This window comes from Scyliorhinus canicula, chromosome 15, assembly GCF_902713615.1.
Source record: "Scyliorhinus canicula chromosome 15, sScyCan1.1, whole genome shotgun sequence".
Lineage (NCBI taxonomy): Eukaryota > Metazoa > Chordata > Chondrichthyes > Carcharhiniformes > Scyliorhinidae > Scyliorhinus > Scyliorhinus canicula.
The window spans coordinates 26,041,465-26,069,455 of NC_052160.1; the positions used below are offsets into that span (position 1 = coordinate 26,041,465).

The 27,991-nt window shown below is 42.9% G+C and overlaps 2 protein-coding genes across 7 annotated transcripts in view; one reads left to right on the top strand and one right to left on the bottom strand.

Moving 5' to 3' along the window:
• dxo (decapping exoribonuclease) overlaps window positions 1–11,907 on the bottom strand; it is a 21,936-nt gene extending 10,029 nt beyond the window's left edge. Inside the window, exon 1 of one of the 5 annotated variants that reach the window (XM_038820754.1) lies at window positions 11,813–11,907. The gene's annotated coding sequence lies outside the window, so the exon portion shown is untranslated. Of the gene's footprint in view, window positions 1–11,057 lie in introns of all 5 variants that reach the window. The other 4 variants (XM_038820753.1, XM_038820752.1, XM_038820751.1 and 1 more) reach the window with 4 other exon arrangements.
• Window positions 11,908–12,105: 198 nt separating this feature from the next.
• LOC119978857 (serine/threonine-protein kinase 19-like) lies at window positions 12,106–26,567 on the top strand. 2 transcript variants are annotated; one of them, XM_038820759.1, is made up of 7 exons: window positions 12,106–12,257; window positions 15,017–15,133; window positions 18,280–18,425; window positions 19,151–19,386; window positions 22,015–22,112; window positions 24,733–24,880; window positions 26,117–26,567. In XM_038820759.1, the coding sequence occupies exons 2-7, from the start codon at window positions 15,019–15,021 to the stop codon at window positions 26,160–26,162; spliced, it is 789 nt and encodes a 262-aa protein (XP_038676687.1). In that variant the 5' UTR covers window positions 12,106–12,257; window positions 15,017–15,018; the 3' UTR covers window positions 26,163–26,567. The 2 variants fall into 2 exon arrangements, with proteins under 2 accessions (XP_038676687.1, XP_038676688.1); XM_038820760.1 differs by having other exon boundaries at window positions 18,319–18,425.
• Window positions 26,568–27,991: the final 1,424 nt, after the last annotated feature.

The window sequence follows — 27,991 nt, forward strand, 5'->3', positions numbered from 1 at the left end:
AGTAAGAAGTGTTATAGCACCACATTAAAGTCCAACAGGAGTCACCTGATGAAGGAGCTGCGCTCCGAAAGCTAGTGATTCCAAACAAACCTGTTGGATTTTAACCTGATGCTGTAAGACTTCTTATTGTGCTCAACTTCCATAATTACAATAAATTTCACGGTAGTGCAAGAAAACCGGTGAATAGAATTTAAAACTCAGTGTATTGGCTATTCAAAGCCCTTATTTGCACTAAAATATTTGAATAAGCTGATAATTTGCATTAAGTGTACTGACAGAATGGAATTATTAAATATTTTGTATCAATTACAAAAAAGGGCATTTGATGCAAGAGTTGCATAGAATTCCATTACGGAGAAAGGCCATTCGGTCCAACTGTCAGTGTTGTTCCATGTGGGGTAAGGGTGATCAATTACAGTGTGGTGATGTTGACAAGGCTGTGACCCACAATGATCCTGTATGATTGTCAGCAATGGGAATCCATGTCAGGAAGCAATTCCTGATGTTTCCTATTGCTCAAGACTGTAAATTGAAAATGCAGCTAAGTGTGGTCCTAATCCAAGCAAAAGGTTTGTACAAATCACACTTCAGAAATCTTTTGTGGCTTGAGGTTAGGCCAAGTTCATGCAAGCTCTGTCTACAGTGCAGCAGTTGGATTCTGTGCATTGATATCCTTCAATTCCTTCATATTCCACCCTTTAAACAAGACCCATCACAATCTCGTCTAGTTTGCCCTGCACTATTTCCAGTGCCTTTTTCTAAAGATTCTTTGTGGTTGCACAAGCCAGGCTTGGTAATGGGCTATGCAAGTATTTCCTTCAAAATGCATGCCCTTTCATTCTCATTAATCTTACCTCTTTACCCTGTTTTGCTGGAAATGATCATTCTTGTTGCTTTCCTGTTCCCGTTGGTGACCAAAGTTAATCCAATCTTAAGTGTGGTCTTACTCGTCTATTATTTAAACTTAGTACCACATCCTTTTTTCCCGAAAAATTTAAAGTACCCAATTAATCTTTTCCAATGAAGGGGCAATTTAGCATGGCCAATCCACCTACCCTGCACATCTTTTGGGTTGTGGGGGCGAAACCCACTCAAATACAGGGAGAATGTGCAAACTCCACATGGACAGCGACCCAGAGCCGGGATCGAACCTGGGACCTCAGCGCCGTGAGGCAGCTGTGCTAACCACAGCGCCACTGTGCTGCCCAATACCACATCCTTGCACACTGTAACATCTTCTGACATACGATTAATTCTGGTAATGAGGATATCCTGCCAATTCTAACAGATTTTGACTCTTCACAAACCCTCATTGTAGTCCACCCAATAATCAAGGTTAGTGTCAGTCTTTTATTAATGCACTAGGAAGGGGAAAAATAGGGTCTCTACCTCTGATCAATGCTCTTAAGTACATGCAGACCTTGAAAGGGGATACGAAGCGGCTTGGCCACGGTACACCACTTTCCTTTTCCCAGCTCTATGCAATGCTAGATTGTTTCCTAACATATGGCATCTTGAATGAGGTAGTACAGGGTTGCTGTTCCCGGGGAACTGTACTGTTAAAAATGTACATATAAAGGGGCCATTAGTGGTAACCTATTATAGTCCTATAAATGCAAACTACATTAGTGGCCACAAATCTCAGTTAGAAACAGGATCAGGAGGTCATTTAGCCTCGAGTCTGCTTTAACATTCAAGAAGATCACGTCTAATCTGTGACTCAACACTATACACCTTCATATCCTACAATATAATGGATATTGTAGAATTAAAACGAAATTAATCTATCAACAACAACCGTGGACGGGACGGTAGCACAGTGGTTAGCACTGTTGCTTCACAACGCCAGGGACCCGGGTTTGATTCTCGGCCTCTATCTGTACAGTCTGCACGTTATCCCCGTGTCTGCGGTTTCCTCCCACAAGTCCCGAAAGACGTGCTTGTTAGGTGAATTCGACATTCTGAATTCTCCCTCAGTGCTCCGAGTGTGGTGACTAGGGGATTTTCACAGTACTTCATTGCAGTGTTTATGTAAGCCTACTTGTGACACTAATAAAGATTATTATTAATAAGTTGTTTGCAGAAGTGAGTTTGTGCCTCTTGTGCAGTTTTTTCTGATCTCAATCTTAAACTGTCCTATTCTACTTTTTAGGTTATGTTCCCTTGTCTCAGACTCTGCAATCAGCTGAAATAGAATCTAGATTTTCTGTTCCCCTTCATCTCTCTTAAACTTTGATCAAATCATCCCATTAACATTCCAGGGATTAGAACCCTAGTTTATGTAATCTCTCCTCATAACTTAACCCTTGAATTCCCACTATCATTCTAGTAACTCTACCTTACACTTCATCCAAGGCCAATCTATCCGTGTGGTGTCAGGTCGGAGGTCAGTACTCTAGGCAGGATGCAACCAGGGCTTTGTGTAGCTGAAACACGTCTTCTACCCAGTTGTATTCTTGTCCAATAGATATAAAGGTCAGTATTCCATTAGCCTTTGTTGTTTCGTACCCATTCATGACATTTAAAAAATATATTTTTATTGGAATTTTCAATTATTACAAAAAATCACCTCAAAACAAACAAAAGGGGAAAGATAGTCATAGATATCAATGTACAACAGGTACAGTGTAAAACAGGAAGTATTGCAAGAATGGGAACTAATGTGACTGGATGAATCAGGAACAAAATCCCCAACATATTCCCTTCATAGGCAGCACGGTGGCGCAGTGGGTTAGCCCTGCAGCCTCACAGCGACGAGGTCCCAGGTTCGATCCCAGCTCTGGGTCACTGTCCGTGTGGTTTGCACAGTCTCCCCGTGTTTGTGTGGGTTTCCCCCACAACCCAAAAGATGTGCAGGCTAGGTGGGTTGGCCACACTAAATTGCCCCTTAATTTGAAAAAATTAATTGGGTACACGAAATTTTTTTTATTTTCCCGTTTAAATTCCCTTCACGGAACAGGCTACAGGCAGCATCGCCGATCTACATTATACCCATACCTTCAATACAAAATGACAAATGGAAGAAAACAATATCCTGAGAACTCGAGAGCTAAAGGGCAAATTGACTAACACTTGCACTACAAATTAAACTCTTTTCCAGGCTCAAGCTAGAACAGAAAGTTGTAATATAACTACAGAATGACAAGGAGGGGTACGGTCACTACCAAGCATCAATTCTAAACCCAGGGTCTCCCATAGAAAAATAAGAGAGCCAAAGCAAAGAGCCCAATATGCAATGCCCCTGAAATTTCTCTGATTAAAGAATGAAAAGGAAGAGCAAAAACTGTCAGAATTAAACACTCAGATAACAAGACTTCACAGGCCATCGCTCAAAATACCACCACAAGACAAGAGCCGACCAACCAACCACCCAAATGGCCCCCTCCTACACTGCAGACAAGAAGAATAGGATAATTAAGGGGCACAATCCCTGGTCCATCCCTAAAACTTCACCCATCTGAATGAGGAACCACTCACACTGCATTCTCCCATGGCCACACTGCATTCTCCCATGGCCACCTCTATACGAATTACGCCCCCCACCAAGTAGCAATAGGATACGGATCATGGAACTGAGCCTGGCCTAGCCTGGAACCACCACCAACTGGAAATTCAGGAGAACCAAGCCCCACAGATTACCATCCCACTCCAACCCTTGCCCCCTTCCGACGATGTGCCAGTTCAGTCCCACGCAGGACATGGCGCTCCCCCCTCCTTCCTCAAAACAAGCAATGTGTACTCTAGCATCAGGATCAACATCCTAGTCCCAAACAGGAATCGCAGTCCTCAGCAGCATAACACAGTCTGCCTGGGCCTGAAAAAGAATGCTGAACAAAAAATAGACTACTAATTTTACCAACCCAAATGCTCCACCCTCTCCGCCTCTGCTGGTCTCCAACCCTCTGCCCCTCCCCCCCCAGGATACATTAGGGTAAATTAATTATGCATAAATCATGAATTCAGCATCCAACATGATATAAATTCATTAAATCAGGATAACCAGCTGTGCAGGACATCACACCCAAATTATTTACTTCCCTGCAAGCAAATGAATGGACAACATCAACAGACTACGATTATCGGGTGCAAAGTCCAGGATAACAGATGCGAGGCTTTATCAGGATAAAGACTTCTCCACTGGTGCACGAAGAATGCAGAAATAAAGGATAAAGCGGGATCAAAAGACGGTGACCACTCTTCAAGATCTTCCAAGGATCAAAGCATGAAACCTCGTTACTTCCAACATGCCGTCTCACTGGAACCCAGGCTCCAGCAGTGGGGGGACTGACCCGGCTGGCTCAGCCATACCCAACCCTTCTTGACCGCCATCACGAACAGGACAACACAGGACAAGGGGTCGGAAGACCAAGCTAACCTCAGCCCTCGGAGACAGGACTGAAGGTGCTCACTCGAACTTAAGCTGTCCAGACTCTCAGATTTCCGAAACTTGGCAGATTGTTCTCAAACTCAGCCAGGAACTTCTCCACCATCTCAGCCAGTGTACCAGGCTCAGCAGTATTCCTTATCCATCCCGCTGCATCCTCATCAGAATCCTTCAGGATGGACAGCAGGCCATGCCGCAGGAACTCAACCAGGTAGAGGTAGGGTTCTACCAAGGACAGTGTTCTCTCTGCTACAAGAACCTCCTAGTGCACCTCCATAAAAATGCCTCGCAACTCTTGAAATTAAGGTTTGACCATCTGCAACACAGGGCTGAGACATTCGGACAGATCGACATCATCACTAGCAGCTATCATCCATCGGAGCACGCCGCACTGTTCGGGCAGAAAGCCTCCCAAAAGCAGCTGCGTCAGTAATTGGATTTGTTTATTGTCACATGTACCAAGGTACAGTGAAAAGTATTTTTCTGCGAGCAGCTCAACAGATCATTAAGTACATGGGAAGAAAAGGGAATAAAAGAAAATACATAATAGGGCAACATAAGGTAAATACATAAGCACTGGCATAGGATGAAGCATACAGGGGTGTACTGTTAATGAGGTCAGTCCATAAGAGGGTCATTTAGGAGGCTGGTAACAGTGGGGAAGAAGCTGTTTTTGAGTCTGTTCATGTGTGTTCTCAGACTTCTGTATCTCCTGCCCGATGGAAGAAGTTGGAACAGTGAGTAAGCTGGGTGGGAGGGATCTTTGATTATGCTGCCCGCTTTCCCCAGGCAGCGGGAGGTGTAGATGGAATCAATGGATGGGAGGCAGGTTCGTGATGGACCGGGCGGTGTTCACAACTCTCTGAAGTTTCTTGCGGTCCGGGGCCGAGCAGTTGCCATACCAGGCTGTGATGCAGCCAGGTAGGATACTTTCTATGGTGCATCTGTAAAAGCTGGTAAGAGTTAATGTGGACATGCCGAATGTCCTTAGTTTCCTGAGGACTTATAGGCGCTGTTGTGCTTTCTTGGTGATAGTGTCGACGAGGGTGGACCAGGACATATTTTTGGAGATGTATACCCCAAGGAATTTGAAACTGGTAACCACCTCGGCCCTGTTCGGAAGCTGTGATGGCAGGGGTGTGTACAGTACTTTGCTTCCTGGAGTCAATGGCCAGCTCTTTAGTTTTGCTGGCATTGTGGGAGCGATTGTTGTCGCTGCACCACTCCACTAGGTTCTCTATCTCCCTCCTGTATTCTGACTCGTTGTTATTCGCGATCCGGCCCACTATGGTCATATCGTCGGCAAACTTGTAGATGGAGTTGGAGCCAAATTTTGCCACGCAGTTGTGTGTAGAGCAGGGAGTAGCGTAGGGGGCTAAGTATGCAGCCTTGCGGGGCCCTGTTATTGAGGACTATTGTGCAGTAGGTGTTGTTGTTCATTCTTACTGATTGTGGTCTGTGGGTCAGAAAGCTGAGGATCCAGTTGCAGAGTGGGGAGCCAAGTCCTAGGTTTGGGAGCTTTGACAGGAGCTTGGCTGGGATTATGGTGTTGAAGGCGGGGCTGTAGTCAATAAATAGGAGTCTGATGTAGGAGTCCTTGTTGTCGAGATGCTCTAGGGATGAGTGTAGGGCCAGGGAGTTGGTGTCTGCTCTGAACCAGTTGCAACAGGATGCGAATTGCAGTGGATCAAGGCGTTCTGGGGGTACGGAGGTGATGTGCTTCATGACCAACCTCTCGAAGCACTTCATTACGACTGAAGTCAGGGCCACCGGATGGTAGTCACTGAGGCACGTTGCCTGGTTCTTCTTTGGCACCGGTATGATGGTGGTCTTCTTGAAGCAGGTGGGGACCTCGGAGTAGAGTAGGGACAGGTTAAAGATGTCCATGAACACCTCTGCCAGCTGGTCCGTGCAGGCTCTGAGTTCACGACCAGGGATCCCGTCCGGACCTGTCCCCTGCCGAGGGTTCACTTTCAGGAAGGCCGATCTGACTTCGGAAGCTGTGATGGTGAGTATGGGTGAGTTATGGGCTGCTGGGGCACTCGACAGCGGATTGTTGGTAATGAGAAGGCTCCACCCCAACTCCTTCCAGCTGTCACTAATCAACGAGGATTTAAGCATTATCAATTGAGACGGAACATTAACCAACAAATCTCGGGGCATGTTAACTACATATGCCAAAAGAAATCAGAGCTGGAGCCTGTGAAAATGCAGCCACTCCTGCGCTCACATTATGTGAGGCCTGTGTTCATGACATTTTAATGATCAATGTTCATGAATCTAAGTGTCTTTGGACTCCACAGCTCTAAAATTTCACCATTTAGAAAGTTCGATCCTTTTTAGGACTAACGAGCATCACCTCCCATTTGCCCACATTAAAGTATTTTTGCAGTTTTGACAATTCACTTAGTCTATTAATTCTTCTTTATATTTTTACGCTTCCACCTACACTACTTACAATGACACCTATCTTTGTGTCATTGCCAAACTTGGAGATCCCATCATTAATAAATACAGAAAAATAGTGGAGGTCCCAACACGCAACCCTGTGGGACCCACTAGTCACTCCCTGCCAATTAGAGTATCTGCCCTTTATCCCTAGTCTCCATTTCCTGCCACTCAGCTCATATCCGAACAAGGTCAATGAGAACATAAGGACTGGGAACAGGAGTGGGCAATTCCCTCCCTCAAGCCTGTTCCACCATTTGAAATGATCATGGCTGATCTCCTCTCGGCTTTCACTTTCCTGCCCATTCTCCAGAACCCTTGAACCCATTACTAATTAAAAATCTGTTTATCTCCTCCTTAAATTTACTCAATGTCCTGGTTTCCACTATCTCTGGGGTAGTGAATTCTACAGATTTACGATCTTTTGAGAGAAGTAATTTCTCATCTAGGTTTTAAATCTGCTACCCCTTATACTAAAACTGTGACCTCTCGTTCTAGATTTCCCCATGTTGACTTCATCAATACCATTTATCATCTTATCTCCCTCAATTAGATCTCCTCTCATTCATCTAAACTCGAGATCTAAACTGGTCAATCTCGCTTAATAGGACAAACCCCTCTCCTCTCTGGAATCAATCGAGAGAACCCTCTCTGAATTGCCTCTAATGCAACTGCATCCCTCTTCAAATAAGGGGACCAAAAAAGCAGACAAGGTGCGATCTCACCAATGCCTTGTACAGTTGCAGCAAAACTTCCCGACTTTTATACTCTATCCCTTTAGCTGTAAAGCCAAAATTCCATTTGCCTTCCTTATTACCTGCTAGAACTGCATGCTAGTTTTCTGCGACTCAGGCACAAAGACATCCAGATCACTATAAACGGAAGACTCTGATGTTCCTCTCCATTTAGATAATAAGTTGCTGTTCCATTTTTCCGACCAGAATGGATAACCTCACATTTGTCCACATTAAACTCCATCTGCCAAATTTTGGCCCATGCACCTATCTGTATCCATTTGTATATTTCTTATTTCCTGATTGCAGCTTACTATCCCTCCTACATAGAAAATAGGAGGAGACCATTCGAGCTTGTTCCGCCAATTATTATCTCCGGGTGCTCTGGTTTCCTCCCACAAGTCCAGAAAGACGTGCTGTTAGGTAATTTGGACGTTCGGAATTCTCCCTCTTGTGTACTGACAGACGCCGGAATCTGGCGACTAGAGGCTTTTCAAAGTAACTTCATTGCAGTGTTAATGTAAGCCTATATGTGACAATAAAGATTATAAATCATCAAGTTCAATACCTTGCTCCCACCTCCCCCCCCCCAATCACTCAATCCCTTTATCCCCAAGAGCTATATAGAATCATAGAATCTCTACAGAGCAGAAGGAGGCCAATCAGCCCATCGAGTCAGCGCCAACTCTTGAAAGGAGTACCCGACCTAGGCCCGACCCTATCCCCACCTAATCTTTTGGATACTAATCTGCAATTTAGCATGGCCAAACCACCTAACCTGCACTTCTTTGGGTTGTGGGAGGAAACCGGGGGGAGGAAACCGGAGCACCCGGAGGAAATCCACCCAGACACGGGGAGAAAGTGCAAACCACACAGATGAGGCCGGAATTGAACCCGGATCCCTGGTGCTGTGATGCAGCAGTGCTAACCATTGTGCCATGATGGCACCAAATTATCTAATTTCTTCTTGAAATTGCACAATGTTTTGCATCAACTACTTCTTGTGGTAGTGAATTCCATAGATTCCCCATTCTTTCTGATGAAGAAATTTCTCCTTGCCTCAGCCCTAAAAGTTTAACCCCTCATCCTCAAATTCTGACCCCTAGTTCTGGACTGCTCTACCATTGGGAACATTCTTTCTGAATCTACCTGGTCTAATTCTGTTAGAATTGGAGAAGTTTCTATGAGATTTCCCCCCCCCCACTCCTCACTCTTCTGCAAATTTGGCTGTAGTACCTTCTATCCCTACATCTAATAATTTGTCTTCAGTTCCATGAAGTTTAACTTTAGCTAACAGTCTCTGATCTGGGTCTTTTATCAAATGCCTTCTGAAGTCCAAATAAATAATATCCATTAGTAATTTCCCTGTCCATTACTTTAGTCATGTCTCCAAAAATTCAATCAGGTCATCAGGCATGACCTATCCGTTACTTTAAAAAAAAAATGTTAAGAGTGTCCAATTATTATTTTTTTAATTAAGGGGCAATTTAACGTGGCCAATCCACCTACACTGCAAATCTTTGGGTTGTGGGGGCGAAACCCACGCAAACACAGGGAAAATGTACAAACTCCACACAGACAGTGACCCTGAGCTGGGATCGAACCTGGGACCTCGGTGCCGTGAGGCAGCAGTACTAACCACTGCGCCACCGTGCTCCCTGACCTATCCTTTACAACTCCATGTTGGCTCTCTCTGAACAGCTGAAAATGTTGAAGCTGTTCACTGTTATTGTTACTTTGCCAACCTAAATGTTGGTTATAACAGGAATTAATGGTGTACAATATAGATTTTTAATCTTAAAAATAGTAAAACTGTTTGTAATAAAAACTATGAAGTTGCTTATTTTTTCAAGTTTTTAAAATATTTGACTTATGCTGTCTCAAGAAACTAGTCAAGAACAAAGCTGCATACAACTTTGACTTGTCTTGTAATCATTTTGAATAGATATAAGTGCATGGGAATTTTGAGATATGTCAGTGAAACCTAATGTGCAACAAGCATTCATGAACAGCAACAGGCAAAATTATTCGGTCACAAAATCTGACCTGGACCTGCCTTTTACTTACTCCATCTCAAAAAAAAGCAGTTTGATAGTAGAAAACTTGAGTATTCCTGAAAAAAGAATTGTTGTCAAAGCTCTTCACGTTGCACTCATCAGAACATTTGCAAGGATACAATGCAAGGGAAATCAACAAATTTATACTGTATGGGAAGAGGGTGTTGATTGGTTGGCAAGTGCACTCTGATTGGTGGAGGTGTTGCCATGAGAATGCACCAGTTCATGGTGATTGACAGTTAGCTGCTAAGCATTGTTGCTCTTTTCCCAAAGAAAATGCAATATTTTGATCCGATTGGCTCAAATGATCTTGGTTCATACCAGAGGAAAATGTGAAAACGGAGGAGAGAAGAACAAGTTATTATTCATATTATTCTTGTCAGCTGTTTTACCCAGGTATTTCTCTGAACCACATCACAAATCTATCTAACTGCAGCAAAATCATTGGATTGTCCAATAAGTACATAAAGGCAAGTCAAATGATCCGTACCTGCAGTACTAGTTAATGACCCAGAAATATTACCAAGATGATTGGATTTTGCTTTGGAGACAATGTATGGGATTTTATCAATTAACTTTAAGGAATTCTGTTCATTTAGGCTCCTCCAGCAATGGTTGTTCCCTAGTCTGTCATTCTGACTGGATATTCTTCACCAGGTGCTGAGTTTATAAACCTAGGTGCTGAGTGTCAACAAGCTAATTGACTATGGACACATGCTCAATCCTGCCATCAAAGATTCACTTTTCAACATGGGTTGCTGGACAATGATTAGTAAATCGATGAAAGGTCATCAACTGAAATGTTAACTCAATCTCTCTATCGATTGATGCTGCCAGACCCAAAGAGCTTTCAGCATATAAAACTCCTCTCAATAACCTGCTCAACAATTAATATCTGGTATTGCTCGTAAAGGAAAATTGTTTCTCAGTAGTCACATGCATTATTTTCTTCTGTTAATTTCATAAATTTAAATCAACTGGTAATCAATCACCAAGGGACTTTTGCAAATGACCAATAAAAATAATTCAGTACAGCAGTGAAAATACAGTGCTGAAACTACAATACTTCTCTTATTTTACAATTAATCTGCGAGGCACTCACAACAACCTCCCCATATCAGTTCTCTTCCCCTCTTCTGCCAAATACCATGAGTCAATATGGGGCACATGGCTAGGAATTATTTCATCCAAGTGGCCAGTTTGGGACTCTGAACACAAGGTGTGTCTGGGCCAAACAGTGCATCTTACATTCGTAGCAATAGCACTTTCTCTACCTCTGTATAATCTCAGTGGCTGTATCATCAGATAATTCATTACTGGGTACCAAGAAACAAACACAACCATTATTTCTCAAATATTATTTATTGACTTATTTACAGTAGTTGTCATCCGTTTAAATCAGAAAATTGTCAAAAATCCCTGACTGCAACTTACCAAAAAAAAGATTTTACAATTCTGACAAAACCATGTCCAGGAACAACATAACACCAACAAAAGTGGTTAACGTCAAAATGTGTGACAGATAATTACAGGTTGCACAGACATAAAGGAAGGATCTGTCAGGATCTCTGCAACACAGCCAGGCCAACACCAGTGCCCATACTTTCAAAGGACCGTTAAAAAAAAAAATCAGACGTCCAAGTTAAAAAAAGACGACAGAGTTTAGTGACACTAGCCTTTCAGTCTCAGATCTGGGTTCAAATCCAGTCGCGGCTGACGGGATGAAAGTCTCCTTCCGCTGCAAGAATTCCCACGGTAAATGGGTTGAGTTAAAATCTCAAGCGGAGGAGTGATTCCCAGTTGGAAGCTGTCACTCAGTGATGCGACAGGACAGGTGCTGGGATATTAAATGCGGAGACTATTCGCGCGGGTGGGGGTAGATTTTCTGGTTTGGGGAATTAAATCTGTACCCGAGCCCAGGCCTCCCTTTCACACCCAAGCACGAATGGCGAGAGTCAGGGGTAGAATGCAGGAAATCGGCCCGTCCACCCTCCTCTCCCTCCCTCGGATTCCTTTCGGGCCTTTCAGCCGCAGAGAGGTCGCAGTCTCCTTTGCTCCCGGGACTGTGGAGAGGCGGCAGATGTGCAGCCCGTCCCCCGAGGCTCTTTAACGGCTTCATTCACAGGAAAGGAGGAGAGGGAAACAAACCCGCGCTTCCAGCTTGAACACGGTACCGTTCTCCGCCTCACCGGGAGGAGGTGGCGCCGCCACCGAGTGGGAGCCGGAGCAACAGCGCGAAATGGCGCCGAGAAACCAGCACCGCAGCTTTCAGCTTCCGGAGGGAAACATAATCCCCTTCAGAAACAATTTAACAGAATACACCGTCAGTTCACCTTTTCGTTCGCTGAAAAAAACTTGCATTCATACTTTGAGAAGTAGCGCACTTAATTAAGACGGCAGCTGTTTTGTTTTGGTTCCGTATCGAATTAATGGATGGAAATGAGTAATTCAGTCAGGTTGACCGGACATCAATTAGGCGCGCACATTGCAAAACGTCATCTCTGCGCACCGATATTTGGGTGTCGCGGAGTGATTGCGTTTGTGTCAACGTTAAATGTGGGCATCAGCTGCTTCTGGTGAGGGGCGAAGCAGCGGCAATAACAACCAAAACAACTCGCAGCTTGGGTGGTTCAGGTAATTATGTTAACGGGGTGTTGTATCTCGACTTGACTATCCCAACGCACTTCCTTAGCTGGCCTCTCTTCATCTTAAGCAAACTTGAAGTCATCCAAAACTCAGCTGCCTTAACCCGAACTTGCAGCAAGTCTCCCTCCCCTATCGCCCCTGTGCTCACTGACCTACAGTGGCTTCTAGTCAAGAAATGTCTTGATTCAAAGCTTCCATCCTTGCTTTCTAATGCATACATTTCAATGGCATTACCGGCACTGATCTTACATGTTTGTGTGATGGGGTTGTCACTGGCTAGGCATGGATAATTGCCCACCCTTAATTATCCTTGAGGGAGTGCTGAGCTGCTTTTTGAACTGCTGCATGCTGTGTAGGAACATTCATAGTGCTGTTAGGAAGGGAGCTCCAGGATTTTGACCCAGTGACAGTGAAGGAATGGTGACTACAGTTCAAGTTGGTAATGCCAAGGTGAGAGAATCTCTTTTGTTAGAGATGGTCGTTGCCTGGCACTTGTGAGGTGTGAATGTTACTTGCTACTTATTAGCCCCAAATCTTGCCTAGGTCTTGCTGTTTATGGATATGGACTGCTTCAGTATTTGAGGAGTCGTTAATAGTGTGGAACATTGTGCAATCATCAGCAAAAGTTCCCACTTCTGATTTTTGATAGAGGGAAGGCTAAGATGGTTGGGCCTAGGCCGCCATCTGTGGAAGTCCTGCAGTGATGTCCTAGGACTCCTATCAGTGAATCTCCACTATCAACATCCTGGAGGTTACCATTGCCCAGCCATATAAATACTGTGGCTACACTAGCAGGAAAGAGGCTGGGAATTCTTTGGCAAGTAACTCACTTCCTGAGTCCCCAAAGCCTGTCCAGAAATGAGGGACAATTCAGGAGTGTGATGGAGTACTCTCTGCTTAACTAGATCAGTGTGACTCCAACACCCAAGATGTTTGACATCCAGGGTAAAATGGCCCATTTTTGGGACCCCATCTACCATCTTCAACATTGACTACTGACACATAATGTGTACTATCTGAAAGGTGCACTGCAGTAGCTCACCAAGGCTCTTTTGTCAGCACCTTCTAAACTTGTGACCTCTATCACCTAGAAAGACAAGGGCAGCAGAATTTTTCAAAAATTATTTATGGGATGTGGGCGTCGCTGGCTCTGCCAGCATTTATTGCCCATCCCTAATTTCCTTTGAGAAGGTGATGGTGAACTGCTTTCTTGAGCTACTGCAGTCCCTTTGGTGTAGGTACACCCACAGTGCTGTTAGTGGGTCGCAGAGTTTTGACCCAGTGTCAGTAAAGGAACAGCTATATATTTCCAACTCAGGGTGGTGAGTGACTTGGAGGGAACATCCAAGTGGTGGTGTTCCAATGTGCCTTCTGCCCTTGTCCTTGTAGATGGTAGCAGTTATGGGTTTGGCAGGTGTTGCCTAAAGAGCTTTGGTGAGTTCCTGCCGTGCATTTGTAAGTGGTACACAATGCTGCTACTGTGCGTCAGTGGTGGAGGGAGTGAATGTTTGTAGAAGGAGTGCCAATCAAATGGGCTTCTTTGTCTTGGCTGGTGTCAAACTGCATAGTGTTGTTGGAGCTACATTCATCCAGGTAAGTGGAGAGTATTCTATCACACTTCTGACTTGTACCTTGTAGATGGTAAACATGACTTGGGGAGTCAGGGGGTGAGTTACTCACCCCAGCATTCCTAGCCTCTGATCTGCTCTTGTTGACACAGTATTTATATGGTTAGTCCAGATGCTGTTCTTTCACTGTTGCTGAGTCAAAATCATGAAAAGAGCAATGTTGGTGTTCCTATACCAAGTGGGCAGTTGTTCAAGAAGGTGACTCACCACCACAGTCTAAAGGCCAATTGTGGATGGGCAACAAACATTGCATGAAAGAATTAAAAATCTCTCCATGGTTTTCCTGCCTTGATCTTACTCTCTCAATCCTTGGAATCTACCAAGTCTGTAATGAAGTCAAAAGCTGAGAGGTACCCAAACTGAGCAATGGGCAGGCTATTGCTAAGTGCTGCTGGATAGCATTGTATATCACATTCCATTACTTAGCCTATGATTTAAGAGTGGACTGATGGGATGGTAATTGGCCTTACTGATTTGTCCTACTTCTTGTGGACTGGACATACCTGGGCAACGTCCACATTGACGGATGGCTAGTTCTGTTAAGTTTACTTGAATTCACAATCACTTGATTGGGCAGAAGTATATAATGCTTTGGTGACATTAATGCAATGGTAATTTTATAACTTGCATGGTTCCAATTGGAGATCCCATTTTACTTGTTTCAACTTCTGAGTCAGAAAATTGTGGGTTCAAGTCCCGCTTCAGAAATAACTGAGCACATCATCCAGGCTGACACCTGAGTGTATGCAATACGGTTGGAGGTCCTGTCGTTTGGATGGAACCCTCATGCAAGGCTTATCTGTCCTCAAGTGAACATAAAAGATCCCATTATACCATTTTGAAAATGAGAATGGAAGTGCTCCTGGTATTCTAGTCAATGCTTATTCTCAATCAAATGTCTTGAGGTCATGAAAGGTGCTATATAAATGCAAGTCTTTCTTTTGGTGAAATGGTCAAAGTCCTTTTTGAGCAGTTTCAATTGTACTGAGTAGCATATGATATATTATTATGGATGGTTGTTTAAGTGAAAATGTTGCACTTGGAACTGACACCGTTACAGATGAGATTCTTTTACTGTGCAATGTTTCAATTGCTATCTTTTTCTATTCTTAATTACAGTAATGAATCGGAAAAGAAACTTGATACCAGATGTTTTTCGGCAAGTGAAGAAACACAAGTCTGGGTTAGCAGAAGACTTCAAGTTGGTGGACAAGACAGAAGCTGAAAATGTTGATGGTAACACTGAATGTTTGAATGATACAACTGGAATTTCACTTGTTATCACAAGTTTTCATCTCCTAGCATTTTGTCTGTAGCCTTACAGGTTATAGCACTTGCATATCCAGACACATTTAAAATGAGGGTTTCTGCCTAGAAACAGAGGAACAGGAGTAGGCCATTCATCCCCTCAAACCTGTCCCACCACCATTCAATGAGATCATGGCTAATGTGTGACCCAACTCCATATACCTGCCTTTGGCCTATATCCCTTAACACCTTTGCTTAACAAAAACCTATCTATGTCAGGCTTGGAATGAACAACTGATTTAGCTTCAACTGCTATTTATGGGAGACAGTTCCAAACCTCTACCACCCTTTGAATGAAAAAGTTCTTCCTAACATCTTTCCTGAATCGTCTAGCCCTAATTTTTAGAATATGCCCCTAGTTTTAGAATCTCCAACCAGTGGAAAAAATGTACTTTATCTACCCTGTATTTCCCTGTTAATATCTTGAATACTTCGATCTGATCGTTCTTTAGCCTTCTAAATTCTAGTTAAAACAGGTCTAATTTGAATAATCTCTCCTCGTAACTCAACCCCTGTAAACCAGGTATCATTTTAGTAAACCTATGCTGCACTCCCTCCAAGGCCAAAATATTCTTCCTAAGGTGTGGTGCCAGAACTGCTGATAGTACTCCAAGTGGAGTCTAACCAATGTTTTGTATAATTGCAGCATAACCCCTGTGTCGGTATGTCCCAATTCTCTAGATATAAAGGCTAGCGTTCCATTAGCCTTTTAAATTATTTTCTGCACTTTTCTGTGACATTTTAAGGACCTATGCACCTGAACCACCAAGTCTCTTTAGGCATCCGCTGCACCTAATCTCTTTCCATTTAGAACACCCATTCAGACAGCGAGTTCCAGACCCCTACAATGCTCTGGGTGAGAAAGGTTTTCCTCATCTTCCCTCAAATCCTTCTACCAATCACTCTAATTCTATTCCCTCTAGTCATTGATCTGTCTGCTAAGTAAATAGGTCGTTCCTATCCATTCTATTTAGGCCCCTCAAAATTTTATACCTCTCAATCAAATTTACCCTCAGCCTCCTCTGATCCAAGGAGAACAGCCCCCAGCCTATCCAATAGTTGCAATTTTCAAGCCCTGGAAGTGTATTCTGTAGCCTCTCTAATGCAATTAAACCCTTCTGTAATGAGGTGACCAGAACTGCACATGCTATTCTAGAGATAGTTTATATAAATCCAGCATAACCTCCCTGCTCTTGTACTCTATGCCTCAGCTAATAAAGGAAAGGAGCATCCCCAAACCTCACTTGCACCTTCCAATTGTCCGACCCACTTCTATAATCCTCAACCTAACTATACTAAAACTACATTAAAACTTCTAGCTTGAAACTTCTCGCTTGTTACACAGGAAAATGTAAGAAATAGGAGGAGTGTAGGCCATTTGGCCTCCAGAGCCATTCAATACAGTCATAGAACATGATCTTCTATCTCAATGGCAAATAAGGGGCAATTTAGCACGGCCAATCCACCTACCCTGCACTTCTTTTGGGTTGTGAGGGTGAGACCCACGCAGACACAGGGAGAATGTGCAAACTCCACACGGACAGTGACCCGGGGCTGGGATTGAACCCAGCTCCTCGGCGGCGTGAGGCAGCAGTGTTAACCACTGTGCCACCCTTCGTGTCTCTTTCTTGACCTGTCCCTATTTCCCTTGATTTCCTTAATGCCCAACAAATCTATCAAATCTCAATCTTTTTTTTTTATTAAAAAAAATTTTTTTTTTTTTTTTAGAGTACCCAATTATTTTTTCCAATTAAGGGGCAATTTAGCGTGGCCAATACGCCTATCCTGCACATCTTTGGGTTGTGGGGGTGAAACCCATGCAGACACGGGGAGAACGTGCAAACTCCACATGGACAGTGACCCAGGGCCGGGATTCGAACCCAGTCCTCAGCGCCGTAGGCAGCAATGCTAACCACTGTGCCACTGTGCTGCCCTTCAATCTCAATCTTGATTAGATTTTTTAGATCTAGATTTATTGTCACCTGTACCGAGGTACAGTGTAAAATATTGTTCTGTGTACAGTCCAGGCAGATTACTCCATATATGAAAACTTGGAACATACGATAAATACACAATGTAAATACATAACCATAGACATTGGGTGATGCATATGGAGTATAGTGCTACAACTGCAGAGAAGATGCACAGAAAGATCAGTTCAGTCCATAAGAGGGTAATTCAGGAGTCTTGTAACAGTGGGGAAGAAGCTGTTTTTGAATCTATTGCTGCATTTTCTCATACTTTCGTATCTCCTGCCCGATGGAAGAGAGAATAACCTGGGTGGGAGGGTCTTTGATTATGCTGCTACCTTTTCCAAGGCAGTGGGCGATGTAGACAAAGTAAATGGATGGGAGGCTGGCCCGTGTGATGGACTGGGCTGTGTGCAAGACTCTCAGTATTTTCCTAATGGTATCGGACCAAGCAGTTGCCATATCAAGCTGCGATACAGCAAGATACTTTTTATGGTACATCGTAAAAATTGGTAAGTCATTTTGCACATGCTGTATTTCCTGAGGAAATATAGGCATTGTTGTGCTTTCTTGGTTGTAGCGTCAACTTGGGTAGACCAGGACAGATTGTTGGTGATGTTTACACCTAGGAATTTGAAGCTGTCAACCACCTTAGCATCATTGATACAGACAGGGGCGTGGATGACACTTTGCTTCCTGAAATTGATGAGGGAGAGATTGTTGTCATTACACCATGCCACTAGGTTCTCTATTTCCCTCCTGTACTCTGATTTGTTGTTGTTTGAGATCCAACCCAGTATAGTCGTGCCATCAGAAAACTTGTGGATGGAGTTGGAGCCAAATTTTGTCACAGTCGTGTGTGTATCAGGAGTATAATAGGGACAGTCTTGTGGGACCCCAGTTTTGAGGACTATCGTGGAAGAGGTAGATACTCATTGACTGAACCCTCTGGTGTTGAGAAGGCTGACTCTTTATCCTGAGAGCACACAGAAATGTGTTTTCATTGAGATTACTGCAATGGTATAGTGCAATTTATTTGAATGCTGTTTGCAAAGACTTGAATCCAAAAAATTTACAATTGTTTATCTTTACATTTTTCAACAGGCGTGCCAAATGATACTAAATCCGCGCTTATTTTTTTAGCGTCCTTATTTCCTCGCAAGTTATTTGATGATTCTCTTCCGCCTATAGTTCTAAAACACCAACTTTACAGTATTGTTAAAGACAAAACTACAGTTGATCGTCAACTGGTAAGTCTATTATTATGTGAAGCTACTGTCTGTTGTTTAAGCATGTGGAGAACTGAGATATTCAAAGAAGATTCATACTCCACAGATACTGCCAGACTGAGTTTTTCGAGCATTTTGTTTTGATTTCAGATCTCCAGCGTTTGCAGTATTTTGCTTTTATAGGCTTGTAATTATGTATGTAAGATAATTAGCCATATTTCATCAGGGGCCATAGGCATCTCTCTCTGTTAGAGAGAGACAAGTAAGTGATCATATAGCTTGAGGGCACCATTTTGCATCAAGCATGGGACAGGCCCCCATGAATGACGACAGCCGTAATGGGAATTGAACACACTGTTGGTGTCATTCTGTACCACATTCTAGCCATCTGGTCAACTGCACTAGCTCAAGTTTTGGTCGATAAGTCACTCTATATTCATTTCAATTCCTTGTTCAGTAAAACAAAAAATCCTGGAACCACTTGACAGTCAGACAGCATCTCTGGAGAGAGAAACATTTCAAGGTGATGATGTTTCTTCAGTATTCCCTCATCACTGTCATTTTAGATTAAGTGCTCAAATCCCTGGAGTGAGATGTGAACACACAACCTTCTGCCTACCCACTGAACCAAGACTGCTTCTGTGACTAATTATAATCACCTACTCCCTAATGTTAAGAATCTCAGGATATTCAAATTGATCTAAATCATAATAGTGCCATTGTTTTCATTCCTGTATGTTGATCAGAATGAATTAAAGGATCGAGGAGATGTCCGGATTTTCCAGTTTGGATTTGACACGGATGTGTTTGGCATTGTATTTACTGAAGATTACAAAAGTAAAGTTTTGGCTGCAACAGCAACAAAAGGAACTGCTGCAACAGTACAAAAGTTTCTGGAGACTGTGTTGAACTCGTGTACAGATATTGGTTTCAACAAAGATAAAATGCTGAAGGAGTTTTCATTTTGTGACCAAGAAATAACGTGAGTAACTGGGATAATGCAAAGGAATAAAACATTAAAGAATTGTATCTTGTCTTGTTTGAAAATGGTATTCAACACTTCAGGCCGGTTATGCAATTCAGTTTGTATGCTACAGAAGAATGTTTCTGACTTGAACGGCCACTTCAGCATATTTTCTTTTGGGGGCAGCACGGTGGCGCAGTGGGTTCGCCCTGCAGCCTCATGGCGCTGAGGTCCCAGGTTCGATCCCGGCTCTGGGTCACTGTCCGTGTGGAGTTTGCACATTCTCCCCGTGTTTGTGTGGGTTTCACCCCTACAACCCAAAAGATGAGCAGGCTAGGTGGATTGGCCACGCTAAATTGCTCCTTCATTGGGAAAAAAATGAATTGGGTACTCTAAATTTAAAAAAAAAAAAGAAGCATATTTTCATTTCAAACATGTCAAACCAGTTTATTAAAAATCCTGAAGAAAGGGCATTGATCTTAAACTTTAACATGTTTTCTCTCTCTGCAGATGCTGCTGAATGTTTACAGCATTTTCTGTTATTATTCATTCATTGATTTTTATTAAGTGCTCAATTTTTTTTTCTTGCTGATAGAAAATCACAGATTGCAAGGATCCTAAATAAGAAATGGAATTTTTTTTCAGTTTTTAAAGATGCAGACACTTTAGTGCGTAACTTTGAATAATCACGTTTAAGTAGAAGTTAAGTTAAGAAACAGGCTAAAGGGTAGCACGGTGGTGCAGTGCTTAGCACTGCTGCCTCACGGCGCCGAGGTCCCAGGTTCGATCCCGTCTCTGGGTCACTGTCAGTGTGGAGTTTGCACATTCTCCCCGTGTTTGCGTGGGTTTCACCCCCACAACCCAAAGTTGTGCAGGATAGGTGGATTGGCCACATTAAATTGCCCCTTAAGTGGGAAGAATGAATTGGGTACTCTAAATTTAAAAAAAGAAACGCACTTAAGAAGGGTGCTCTTTCAAAGGGCTGGTGCAGACTCGATGGACCGAATGGCCTCCTTCTGCACTGTAAGGAGTCTGTGATTTCGATAGTGATTAATCTATGTTTTTAAAAATAAATTTAGAGTACCCAATTATATATTTTTTTTCCTAAATAAGAGACAACTTAGCATGGCCAATCCACCTAACCTGCACATCTTTGGATTGTGGAGGTGACACCCGCGCAGACACTGGGAGAATGAGCAAACTACATACGGGCCGGAATCAAACCCGGTTCCTCAGCATGTGAGGCAGCAATGCTAAGTGATTAATCTTTGTGTATTGGCATTTAGAATATGAAATTTATTGAGAATGTTTTTTTTTAGAAAAAGGCTTTGGTAGGATTTGAATCCCTGGACCAGGCTTCATGTGTGAGAAACATGCTCAAGTTTATTATTTCCATTTACTTCACTGAAAGGTTTTCCGTACGCTCAAATGTTGTTAGAATGTCAATGCTGTGTTGCAGCATGATATACTCTTGGCTGTTACTGTGTCTCAAGGCTCTTTTTATTTTCCTATAAATTTAGAGTACCCAATTATTTTTTTCCTAATTAAGGGGCAATTTAATTTGGTCAACCCATCTACCCTGCACATCTTTGGGTTGTGGAGTGAGACCCTTGCAAACACGGGGAGAATGTGCAAATTGTACAATGACCCAGACAGGATCGAACCTAAGTGCCATGAGGCAGCAGTGCTAATCACTGCACCACCGTGTTGCCCCCAATCTCTTTTTGTCTGATCAATTACTCCGAAATGGAATGATTGTTATATAGATAGATCACACAATTGTTATGGTGCAGAAGGAGGCCATTCAGCCCCTGCACTGGCTCTCCAAATGAGCATTATGACTTGGTGCCGTTCCCCTGCTCTTTCCCCATACCCCTGCACATCGTTTCGATTCAAATAATCATCTAATGTCCTTTTGAATGCCTCAATTGAACCTGTGTCTCCATCACACTTCCCGTCAGTGCATTCGAGACCTGAGCCACCCGTCGTGTGAAAATGTTTTTTTTCTCTCAAAACATTTGCTTCTTTTGCAAATCACTTTAAATCTGTTCCCTCTTCTTCTCAATCCTTTTATGAGCTGTAACAATTTCTCCTCATCTACTCCAACGAGCCCCCTCATGGTTTTGAACACCTCTGTCAAATCTTGTCTCAACCTTCTCTGCAAGGAGAATGGTCCAGACCTCTCCAATGTATCCTCATAACCAAAGTTTCCCATCCCTGGAACCAGTCTAGTAAACCTCGTCTGTACTCTCTCCAATGCGTTCATATTCGGCCTGTAGTGTGGTGCCCCGAACTGTACACAGTATTCCAGCTGAGGTGGAACTGGGTTTTGGCAATCTTGAAAAATGACCAGTTAATCTGCTTCCCTTATTTGCTGAGGGAGTGAAGAATTCCTAGTTATTTTCAAATAGTACCAGGTGTTATTTAATCTCCATTTTGATAAGGCAAACAGGACCTTTAGATTAATGTTTCTTCCATACAGGTTTAGTGCAGATCATTGACTCTAGAAATTTTTTTTACTTGGACTCTCTCAAATCCATGGGATAGCTGTAATCTCCATCACGTGTACATGGTCTGTTCCTACAAATTAAATTGCCTGGAGATTACTTTCATTTTTATAAGTACTCTAATTCTTTTTGTTGACAGGCAGTTGGTGAATGCAGGACTTCTTACAGTCCGAGATTTTGGATGCTGGTGGCTTGCTATTCCAAGTGCTGGGCGATTTGTGAAATACTTTGTGAAAGGTATGTCCCATCACAATGTATTGGGAGAGGTGACTGGTTACTGAAAGACACAAGCATTTTTGAACTCTGCAGGCTGTTTTCTGTTTGGTTTTAAGATATTGTTCAATATTTTAATGACTGAAAGTTTTACATTCAGTTTGAGGGAGAGAAGAGTGGGTCTGACTCTTATTTTAAACTTGAGTAAGGGCAGTTATGAGGGCATAAAAGCAGAGCAAGCGAAAGTGAACGGCGGCGGAAGGCCGAGCCAGAGGGTGGCGAAATGTACATAAAGTAAATTTAAGAGAAGGATAGGATCATAGAATTTACAGTGCAGAGGGAAGCCATTCGGCCCATCAAGTCTGCACCGGCCCTTGGAAAGAGCACCCTGCCCAAGCCCACACCTCCACCCTATTCCCATAAACCAGTAATGCCACCTAACCTTTTGGAATCTCATGGTCAATCCACTTAATCTGCACATCTTTGGACTGTGGGAGGAAACCGGAGCACCTGGGGGAAACCCACGCAGACACGGGGAGCATGTGCAGTCTCCGCACACACAGTGACCCAAGCCAGGAATTGAATCTGGGACCCTGGAGCTGTGAATCAACTGTGCTAGCCACTGTGCTACCATGCTGCCCTTTCTGTAATCCTTTCTGTATAATAAAATAATTTAAAAAAATATATTTTTATTCTCCTTTTTCACATTTTCTCCCAAATTTGCACCCACCAACAATAAGCAGTATCAAATATATTGTCAATCCCCATATCAACAACTGCTTGCATGTTAACATAAACAAATAACAAAAAGGAATCAGGAATCACCCATAGTCACCATTAACACGTTGAGACCACCCCTCTCACTATTGTTCGATATTATCCAATTCTTGAAAGTGTATAATAAATAACGCCCATGAATTGTAGAACCCCTCCACCCTTCCCCTCAGTTGAAACTTAACCGTCTCAAGAGTCAAGAATTCCAACATCTTTGGACTGAATTCCAAGAATTCCAACATCTCGCCATGCGAGAGCACAGGGTGGAGAGGTTGCTCTCCATCCCAACAGGATCAGCCTTCGGGCGATCAACAAGGCAAAGGCTACAACCTCTGCCTCCACACCGGTTTCCAACCCCGGCTGGTCCGACACCCTGAATATGGCCTCCCGAGGGCCCGGGTCCAGTTTCACGTACACCACTTTAGAGATTACCCTAAAAACCTCCTTCCAGTAATCCTCCAGCTTTGGACAGGACCAAAACGTATGAATGTGATTCAAAGAGCTGGCTCATCCTCGCCCTTGTGAGGCCTGCCCTTCAGCTGTATCAGCTCCAACGTCGCGCCCGAGGTGGGGTGTTACAATAAAATAAATTAACGCTGTAAAAAATGTATATAACTGTTTATAAATGTGGAATATGGCAATAAAAATATTTTTTTTTAAATAAAGAAAGTGAACTGGCAAATTAGGTTAAGATATAGGTCCATGGAGATGCATTGGCAAACATTTAAGGGGATATTTCAGAATACATTTAACAGGTAGTTTCCGACATGGGAGAACCCACCCACTATCTGTGGTTAACTAAGAATCAAACGTAAAGAAAAATGTATAAATCCATAAAGATGGGTGGCAGGTCAGAAGATTGGGCAGACTCGATGGGCCAAATGGCTTGCTTCTGCACTGTGCGGATTCTAGGAATGACTAAAATATTGATAAGCAAGGAAAAATTAGACTATGAGAGAAAGCTAGTGAGAAATATAAAGACAGATGGGCAGCACGTTGGCAAGGTCCCTGGTTCGAATCCCGGCTCTGGGTCACTGTCCGTGTGGAGTTTGCACATTCTCCCCGTGTTTGCGTAGGTTTCGCCCCCACAACTCAAAGATGTGCAGGTTAGGTGGATTGGCCACGCTAAATTGTCCCTGAATTGGGGACAAAGGTTATTCTTCAGTTATGTAGGACATTAGTGAGACCACATCTGGATTACTGTGTACAATATTGGTCTCCTTTATTTAAGGAAAAATATAAATGCATCGGAAGCGGTTCAGAGAAGGTTTTCTAGACTACTACCTGGATTGAGTGGATTGTCTTATGAGCATTAGGTTAGACAGGCTAGACCGGTATCTGCTGGAGTTCAGAAGAGTAAGAGGTGACTTGACTGAAACAAATAAGATTCTGAAGGTTCTTTACAGGGTGGATGTGGAGAGGATGTGTCCTCTTGTGGTAAAATCTAGAACTTGAGGTCACTGTTTTTAAAAACAAGGTGCCACCATTTAAGACCAAGATGAGGAGAAATGTTTTATCCTAGGGTCCTGTGATTTTGGAGCTTTCTTCCTCAAAAAGCACAGAGTCTTTGAGTATTGAGAAGGCAGAGGTAGATAGATCTTTGGTAAAGAAGGGGTGAAAGGTTATTGGGGTAGGTGAGAATGTGGAGATTCAGTCTGATCAGCCATTGTCTTATTTAAGCTAATATAAAGCAGTGTATCGTGACTTTTGCACAGTATTTCAGTAAAGAGTGGTAATCTTCCAGTGTTGTTCCTGTGTTTCTCTGCAATGGTAAGGAGGGATGGTACCACATTTAGTTTGCCTGAGTTGCTCTTCGCTGTTGCTTGACAATCACCTGTTAAAAGATAAACCTCTCTGTCACACATTACAGGTCGCAAAGCTGTTCTTGGCATGATCCGGAAATCTAAATACAATGAAGTTTTGCAGTCGGACCTAGAAACTAGGAAAGTAACCTCCACAGTAAAATTAGGGATCCAGTATCATGTTCATGACATCATTGGAGCAGAGTTGGTGAAATGGTAAAGTAACCCTTCAGTTAAATCAAGTGTGCCATGTATGTGGAATAACTAGGTGCTACTTGCTATGAATTTGTCTTTTAATTTGATGAAACGACGAGCATATGAGCCACATGGGCAAGGAAACTTCCTGTGCTTCGGCCCCAACCTGATCTCAGAGTTGATGTTCTACAATTAGTAATCTCAGCATTTTGGGTTGGGAGGGAGAAAATTGGCTGATACGCCTGCTTCTAATCACCAACCCAAGACCCTTTTGATAATTGTGTGTGTGGCCAATTAGTGAAAATGGAATTGGAGCTGTACCATGTTATTTTTTTACTGCTCTGCTCCGTTTGCACACTGCTGCAGAAATAGTAACCTGGTAATGGGCAGCATGGTGGCATAGTGGTTAGCACTGCTGCCTCACGGCACCGAGGACCTAGGTTCAATTCCGGCCCTGGGTCACTGTCTGTGTGGAGTTTGCACATTCTCCCCGTGTCTGTGTGGGTCTCACCCCCACAACCCAAAGATGTGCAGGGTAGGTGAATTGGCAATGCTAAAAATTGCTCCTTAATTGGGGGGGGGGGGGGAAAGAATTGGGTTTATTTAAATTTATTTAAAAAAAATAATGAAATAATTATGAAACCTGGTTAACTGGTAACTAATGGGGAGAAGGTCATAAACCTCAAACAAGATTCTGTTTGATAGGAAAGAAGGGAAAGCAAATCATTTCTGGATGTGTTGTGGAAAGCCCTGTCCTGCACCCACCTACACGCACTGAACAGGTGATGTGCTGGAAGCAAGATGCTTTCATCTCTTCATGGCTGGGGGTCTGGGGGAGGATTGGTGAAGGGAAATTATATGCAACTTAATCAGGAACCTTTGTTTTAGGCAACAAAATGGCTATAATTGAAATACTTTACAGATAGAATCTGCTGCAAAATATGATTTTAATATATTTTATTTTCATTTATTTCAGCATTTTAAAAAAACGATGAAGATACTAAAAACCCATTCCCATAGAATTTTACAGCACAGAAGGAGGCCATTTGGCCCATGGCGCTCTGGCCTATCACTGGCTCTCAGAGAGTTATTCACTTAGCCCTGTTGCGCTGTCCATATAACCCTCTTTAAGATGGTTCATATTTCAGATATTCATCCATCCCTTTTTTAAAAAAGCCGACAAGGTGAAAAGATAGGATATGTTACAATTGAGGCCTGTAAAAGTCACATTTTATACATTTTTGTTTCTGAAAACAGCATTCCAACAACGACGGGAACCTTGCTGCGCTTGAATGATGTCTGATGCAGGTCCTGTCCCGCAGACCGCCGTATGGACCAGTTTAATCTGCATGTTTGACCAGAATGTAATCAATATCAGGAAGAGGAGCTGGAAAAAGGCAGCAATGTGAATAGAGGCAGGGAAAAAATAGATTTGACATTTATAAAGAAACATGTGTTGCTATGAAACTAAACATTTCGGCTATTCATTTTTTTGCCAAGCCTGTGAAAGCAGAGCAACACAATTACGTTTTGTATGGAATATATATATTTATCTAAATTTGTCTATATCCAGGTTTCAAATTGGTTGTTGAATGGAATGAAATGTTTTATTTTTCCAATTTTAAAAAATGTACGGTGAGCTTGGCGAATTAACTTACAAAAAGCTGGGAATAAACTGCAATAGAGATAGTTGTGCAATTGTACATTCGATAAACTCTTGGATTTACTGACTTTAAGCTGGAACATTTCAACTTCTAAAAGGGTGTAAGCTGACACTGCACCGTAAAGCATCCTGGGAATTAATTAACCATATTATTACTGTGAATGTGAATCTAATTCACTTGTTTCTCAGTCCGGAAGAAACAATCTCGAACACGTCCGTACTTCAGAATATTCTTTATTGCGATCGGAGCTGCTCTCTAGGTATTCCAAAGAACCACCTCTCTGAGAGTGCCAAAGTCTTGCTCAAAGCACCTTTCCTTTATATGTTTTTTAAGGGGTTGTCTCTTACATTCACTTGAGCTGGCCCCAATACAGATTACAGCTTGTTTTTATCAAATGTCCAGTACATGACATGATTAATTTGTTATTGTCATATATTTTCAATACATAATCCCACAGACATTGAGATAGACATTTTGCGGTTATCTCGTGGCACAAAAGCGTATAGCAATTTTAGCAAAACACCAGGTGTCCAGCCATGATTTATAAATGGCTCTTACATTGGTTATCACAATAATTCCAATACATGATTTTACAAACCTTGAAGTTATCTATTGGCATATGATAATGTAGCAGCTCTAGCCTAACTAGTAGCTTAATTGGTAAATGGTAGTTATAATTGCAAGCGGCCTCCATCTTTCATATCTCATCATCCGGCCATCCGCCTTGTTTCTCAAGGTTGTGTGGCTTATAGTCACACTCCCTTACCTTGAACATCCTGCAATGGCTTCAATAACATATTCTTACATATTCGTTTAATTTGTGATGTCCCACCTGGTTCTTTCTGTTTCTGGCTATTAACCCTTACTTCACATACTTCCCTGCTTCACATTCTCACTCCCCCCTTTGATCATTCCATGATCACACAGCCCTCAGAAACTTATCCTTGAGAGTCTGAAGAATGCCTCCGGGAACTCTAGCTCTACATCCTCATACACATTCTCGGCCCGTGCTAAGTCCTGCGGGTCTAATGGGGAAAGCCGCTGCATCATCTGTGGCATCACAGAAGCACCTAAACGATTACAAAAGCATTTAACACAGGTTATAATAATACACAGCAAAATGCAAAAAGCGATAAAGATAATAAATCCATGAAACAGATAGGTGGTCCAGGAGCTAGACCACAGCCATCCCCAGTCGTCTGAGGAGGACTGGCGGAGTCTCTTTACCCCATCCCGAATGTGGTCCACTAGGTGAGTAATGTTCTCCGAGCTATCAGGGATATAAGTACAGCACTCAGAACCCACCACAGCACATGTACCTCCCTTGCTGGCGAGGAGGTAGTCTAAAGCCATGCGGTTCTGTAAGGCAACCGTCCGAACAGCTACTAACTCTGCGCTGAGCTCACTGAGTCCTTCCGCGGTATCATTGGCCACCTGCTCCAATATATCCCGGAGCTGGGTGACTTTT